This window comes from Benincasa hispida, chromosome 12 (genome assembly GCF_009727055.1).
Source record: "Benincasa hispida cultivar B227 chromosome 12, ASM972705v1, whole genome shotgun sequence".
Taxonomy (NCBI): domain Eukaryota; kingdom Viridiplantae; phylum Streptophyta; class Magnoliopsida; order Cucurbitales; family Cucurbitaceae; genus Benincasa; species Benincasa hispida.
In genome coordinates, this window is record NC_052360.1 from 76,736,123 (window position 1) to 76,742,122 (window position 6,000).

At 31.4% G+C, this 6,000-nt stretch overlaps 1 protein-coding gene across 5 annotated transcripts; it reads right to left on the reverse strand.

Moving 5' to 3' along the window:
• Positions 1–3,071: 3,071 nt before the first annotated feature.
• LOC120092740 (proton pump-interactor BIP131-like) lies at positions 3,072–6,000 on the reverse strand. 5 transcript variants are annotated; one of them, XM_039050913.1, is made up of 8 exons: positions 5,911–6,000; positions 5,090–5,802; positions 4,669–4,863; positions 4,442–4,564; positions 4,216–4,362; positions 3,924–4,124; positions 3,584–3,682; positions 3,072–3,491 (listed from the first exon to the last, which is right to left on the reverse strand). In XM_039050913.1, the coding sequence occupies exons 2-8, from the start codon at positions 5,339–5,341 to the stop codon at positions 3,252–3,254; spliced, it is 1,257 nt and encodes a 418-aa protein (XP_038906841.1). In that variant the 5' UTR covers positions 5,342–5,802; positions 5,911–6,000; the 3' UTR covers positions 3,072–3,251. The 5 variants fall into 5 exon arrangements, with proteins under 5 accessions (XP_038906841.1, XP_038906843.1, XP_038906842.1 ...); XM_039050915.1 differs by lacking the exon at positions 5,911–6,000 and having other exon boundaries at positions 5,090–5,356; positions 5,566–5,903; XM_039050914.1 differs by lacking the exon at positions 5,911–6,000 and having other exon boundaries at positions 5,090–5,374; positions 5,566–5,903.

Here is a 6,000-nt window from a genome sequence, read left to right on the forward strand (position 1 = left end):
CAGTTAGTAGAGAGTCATGATTTTTCATTAATAACTCGTTATTTTGTTCGGCCACGAGAAGACATGAAATTAGTTTAGAATACTGTTTAAAACCTTTCTCTCGATGTTGCTGCTGTAGGAGCATATTCGAGACATGAAATGTAGAAAATGTCTTATCTAACATATTAGCATCAGTCATTTTCTCTCCACATAACAACAGTTTCAAACTAATTTTTAATAATGTGGCGTTGTAATCACTTTACTATTTTAAATCTTGAAGCCTCAAGTGCATCGACTCATAACGAGCTTTAGGAAGAATAACTGTTTTTTGATGATCATACCTCTCTTTCAAATTTTTCCACAAGATACGAGGATCTTTTATTGTAAGATACTTCATTCAATCCCTCGTGGAGATGATGATAAAGGAAAATCATAGTTTTTGCTTTATCCTGACTAGATGTCGTATTTCCTTCTTTTTCAAGATTCATAGTATCCAAGTGGATTTCGGCATCAAGTACCCATGACAAATAATTACTGTCGTTAATATCAGGGCGACAAATTCTAATTTGTGAAATTTGTCATGGCAGCACTATCATAAAATATTATATTTAAGAAATTTAATAGATATTAAATATTCAAAATAAGGTTAAATTTATTAATTATAACAAAGAGGGAAAAACTGACATACCTTTAGAACATACCTTCAGCGAGAAAAACGATAGGAGTTTTTGCTGATAACGTGTTGTAAATTTGAGGAGCACAATGATGCACAACAAGAACACAGATATGGAGAAAATATAATATAATAATAATAATATATAATAAAATAAATATAATATAATATATAAATATATAAAATAAATAAATAACAAAAAGTAAATAAAATAACAAAAATGAATTTCTACACTTTCTCAAATCTTTTTGGATTGATCACCATTATGTGTCTCTCAAAACCCACCAAATGCCACTATTTATAGGCAATTTGACAAGTAGAAGATGGATTACATACACACTAATAGTATGTAATCTTGAGATACATGGACAACACGTAGACTATTGGATAAGTGACACATGGCCAATGGATGCTAATAATTGGCATCTATGTTACACCTAATTTAACATATTTATAATAATTATATTTTATAAAAGATTTTATTTTATTTTTAAAAAATGAATGGGTCTACGTAGAATTTGAAAGCAAGCCTAATAAATCTATCAAGATGATATTCATTATTTCAAAGTTAAACTATTTGAATGATTTTGTACACTCGTAATTAAGATTAGTGTACTGATTGATTCTAACCAATAACTTAGAAGGATGAATAACTCTTAAATCAAACTTATAATCTATGATTCAATCTTAGATCTTAAAAGAATTTACTCCAAAATTAGTTTGATTAACATTAATCCAATGAAACGGTTTAATTATCAAACCTAAAGCAAGACTTGAAAGATACAACACCAAATAAACATTAATTAAACACAAGATTTTGATAACATTCATTTGAGTTTTTTAGATCATTACTAATCATTTTAAAGGCCAAATTAACAAATGTCCAACTCCTCAAAAGATAGCAGATAAATGAAAAGTGGAGAAAATAAGACTTAGGAAATTGAAATTCAATTGCACATCAATTGAGAAGTCAAATTACAAAATTAAAAAGGTAGAATTACTTATTCAACTAACATTATAAAATAAAGGGCAAAATACGTTTTTATTCCCCTTCGATTTGAAGTTGATGTCTATTTAGTTCTTGAAATTTCAAAACGAATACTTTGGTCCTCGAGCTATAAGAAATTATTCTAAATGGTCCCTAAGGCCTCTTGAACCGTTAGTTGATTAACGGAAAAATGATGTGGTTGCTAGATGATTAGATAACCAGCTGATTTGAAAAAAAAAAAAAAAAGACATTAATCTCAAATTTCTAGGGATCAAAAGTGTATTTTGTCTTAAAATAAATTTAGGCTAATAAATCTTTATCATTGCTTGTGCATAAGCCAATCATTGGAGATGTATCAAAGTTTTGAACTTCTTTGTCTTGCTTTTTGTAATAACTCTTTCAAGTATATGAAATGGAAGTAAAAGGTAGAAATGGAAAAATTATATATCCCTCAACACGCTCATTGAGCGGTCTTTAAAAATTTAAATTGCTCACTTTCATTTGTCCTGTTTTCGTCCTCCCTTGTTTAATTTAATTCTTAAAAAAAGAATAATAAGATAACAACTGAAGAGAGTTAAGCCGACTACTAATTGGTATATAGTCCTTTTTTGGGGTTAAAAGTTTGAACTTCATCTCTATAATTGTTGTTAAAAAAATAATCGAAGGTTTTTCAAATAAATAAATAAAATAAAATAAGGAGCTACTCATGAGATAAGTTTCAAATTTGTTTCTCAAAAATAAAAAACTAATTAAGGTTTATCTATAAGTTTGTTTCAAATGTTATTCTTTTCCATTATCCAAAAGGAGATAATTATAGCCTGTAATCATTTAGTTTTTTAGTTAGTTTTTTTTAAAATTAAGTCTATAGACACTACTATTACCTCCAAATTTCTTATATTGTTATCTATCTTCTACCAATGGTTTAAAAAACTAAGTCAGATTTTTAAAATTAAAAAAAATAACTTTTGAAAACTTGTTTTTGTTTATTGATAATCTTAATAGTGGATCTCTATTCTAAAAAATGCCCGAACTTTCCATTTCTTAGCTTACAAAATTGGACAAATAGGCTAGCTTTTTCATGGATAAAATAGATTAAAAAAACTGAATCATATATGAAAAATGAAATAATTGTAGATTTAGTTGTTATAGAACTTAATCCTTATGATTGGATAAAATCTCAAAAATTGTTTCCTATGATTTGATAAAACACTCATACATAATCCCTATGATTTGATAAAACACTCCTAAATAGTTCCTATGTGTGAGAATGTTATCAAATCATAGGGACTAAATTTTAATTACAAAATCATAGGAGTTAACTTTTAACTTTCTTCGGCCCATAGGAATCAAATTTCCAATTTACCTTATAATAAAATTAGTAATACTCATTGAAGAAAACAATGAATGGTAAAAATCCATAAACAAAAAATATTTCCTTCCAGAAATCGTGGAATCAATCCATTTGAAATCCTTGCATTCAGTGTTTTCAACCTTGCGTATGATCTCATAGAACAATACTTACAGAAATGGAAACGTTGAGGAACATATAAACCAAATAAACATTCCAAAGCATATTTGCAGAGAACACATTTATTATATTGCATTTTACCTTTATAAGGAAAGAAGTTCAGAGAGATCTTCAGCATCTTTCATCAACCATTTCAATCTAGTTTTAGAAAGCACTTCCGGTATAGTAACTTTTCGAGCATCCTCAACTAATGATGATTTCTGGTTATTGATCATCCTCCCATCGACGCAAAGGTCTCGACTATATAGAGACGGGACAACTCTCCTTCTGTAATCGTTTCTAAACTCCAGGCAACTATTCCACTGTTGCATAAACTTGTCAACCTGAAGGGGAAAAATAAGTTTTCATAAGGTCCTTAAATTCTAATTTATACAACTTCCCCCGACCCAGAAAAGAGGCTATTAGATTCTTTAACCTGTCCTTGAGATAATTCTTCAAGTGCTGCAATGTCTTTCTTTTTAGCTAGTACTTCAACTTTCTTCATGAGGGAACGATATTGGTAGTGTGAAGCATTCTTAACCCATAAAATAGCACAAAAAATGCATCAGTGCAACAGATCCAACATTAAGAGAAATGAACGAATAAGCCACTAAACACACAGAAATCAGAATTTCTTTCGATCAAAATTTTTCACTTCCACACCACTTTGTAAATGATGAGGTATAAAGCAAAATTGATAAACTTGATGTGGCATGATTTGAGAGGAATTTGAAGTAAACTAGGCAATAAGAATATGCACATATATATAAATATACCTCTTCTCCATATAGTTTCTTCAATTTAAGAATAGTGTCGTATGCCTCAGCCTTTCTGCGATTGGTATATATTAAGTGTTTCTGTAGAGAGCTTATACCCTTTTCTACCTTCTCTAGTTCTTTCGTTGTCTTCTTAACTTTGGACCTAAATCTTGCCTGTCTTCTCCTCATATAATCTGAACAGTCGTAGATTTCCTGTAACTTTTGATGTACAAAGAATAAAGGACAAATTTTAATTATAAACTATACAGTTCAAACAATCAAAGTCCTATGTTTTCCGTTTTGCTCTTACTTCTTCTTGAATGGCATTTTTTAAACGCGAGGTGGACCACAGCTCTCCCTCGGTTGAATTATCATCAATACCTTCATTCCTCTTAACTGCACGAGCGATTTGAATATCCATTGGCCAATGCCATAGATGCATTAACAATGATCCATTCTGTTAGTAAAACACAGAAAATTAAGAGAGATGATAATCATAAAGATCATATTCTATAATGCTTAATGTAGAATATTACAGAAGAATTGACTTCATCTACTGTCGCGCCACCATCGTTCTTTTGTCTTGCATTAACCTCCCTTAATAACTTTCTCTCATCAGCCACGTTTTTACACCCATGTAGCATCAAGAAAGATAATTCCTGGTCACATATTGATAATCGATTGAATAAGGTGAAGAAGATCGAGAAAGTCTAAAAAGTTGAAATGAAATTATAGAAGAGAAAAGTTTAATAGTTGATCATACTTGCTTATTGACTTTTCCTCTTGACAAGCACGAGTTATTTGGTTTCCCTTTACATGCTTTGTTTACAGAAGTCAGTTTCTCTAAAGATAAATGGAGTAAATTCATCCTGTCTCTGTAGCATTTTAGGTCGAATTCATCCCAGTTTTCATGGAACAGTTGGTTGTTCAACTTGGCAATCACCTGATCGCGGTCCATCTATAAACAAAATTTATTACATTCAGTGTGTTACATACCGATATCACTTATTCTAGGAAAACTGGTTTGTCTAATGAATGAAGATTTTTAATCCTCCATTGTTATACACCAAAAAACACAAGTGAATCATGATCTAGTGCCATACCAGGAGAGTTCACAAAAATGTCATAATGGTTTCACTATGTGAATTGGAAACATCTATAGACTATAATTCTTTTCCACATACCTGTCTGTCCCTTATCTTCTGGGCTATCAAAATTCGGTCTTGATTCATCTTTGTAATCGTCTCTTCAGCCTTGATCATGGCATCTGTGTTTGAGTTTTCATGTGCCAAAACTTTGACAAAATAAAATTGTCGAACTCCAACAGGCATTTCATCAAACACTTGGTGTTCATCAACTACCGCTTCATCACCAGCAACTTCTAGTCCTTCCGCCACCACTTTATTCTCTCTAAAGTCGCAATCTCCTTCTTCCATGAGGCTATTTTTTGCCTATCGCAAAAACAACGCCTAACAAAGCAAATATCATCCAGAAACACTAAAAAATTGCACCCAGTTCTAAACTTAGCATTAGATTCTTGTTCCTTAGGGTATAAATTAGAACCAATTCACAGTTGCAATATAAAAGCTTCATTCATAACTGCAGAAAACTCAAATTACAGAAGGAAAACAGAGCAAGGAAGAGAGAAAGGATTTGATACCTCAAAATCAAAACAATGGGTGGTTCAAAATCGAGCTGCAAGTGGGTGAAGATGGTAGCCGGATTATACGACACAACCATCTTTTAATTGGTTGTATATGAGAATGTAAAGGGAATCTGATAGCTCTACACCGAGCAGTTGCTCCTCACGCCAAGATTGAATGTTAATGAAAGTCAACTGCAACTCTGCAAGTGGGTTTTGATATAAAATGGAGATTTTGCAATTTGGGCTGAGTTCCTACCAATATCACCAGAGAGAGAAGGAAGAAGAAAGTTACAAATTACAATATTGTTGTTGGAAGGCAAAAGGAAGAAGAAAGAGAAGCATCGGATGGGACATGTTTACCAAGTTGAAAAAACCACACAATTCAATTAATTCAAACTTAGATTCTCCGCTTCACATATTGTCTAATAAAAATGTGTGGCCATCAGCCAT

What these genes read in the sequence shown, in the direction of transcription:
- LOC120092740 (XM_039050913.1), bottom strand. Translation starts at nt 5,341, where the DNA reads ATGGAAGAAGGAGATTGCGACTTTAGAGAGAATAAAGTGGTGGCGGAA. An exon ending in TAGATGAAGTCAATTCTTCT is followed by an intron (nt 4,363 to 4,441) that starts GTAATATTCTAC and finishes TTTTACTAACAG; the next exon opens with AATGGATCATTGTTAATGCA. An exon ending in AAAATGCCATTCAAGAAGAA is followed by an intron (nt 4,125 to 4,215) that starts GTAAGAGCAAAA and finishes GTACATCAAAAG; the next exon opens with TTACAGGAAATCTACGACTG.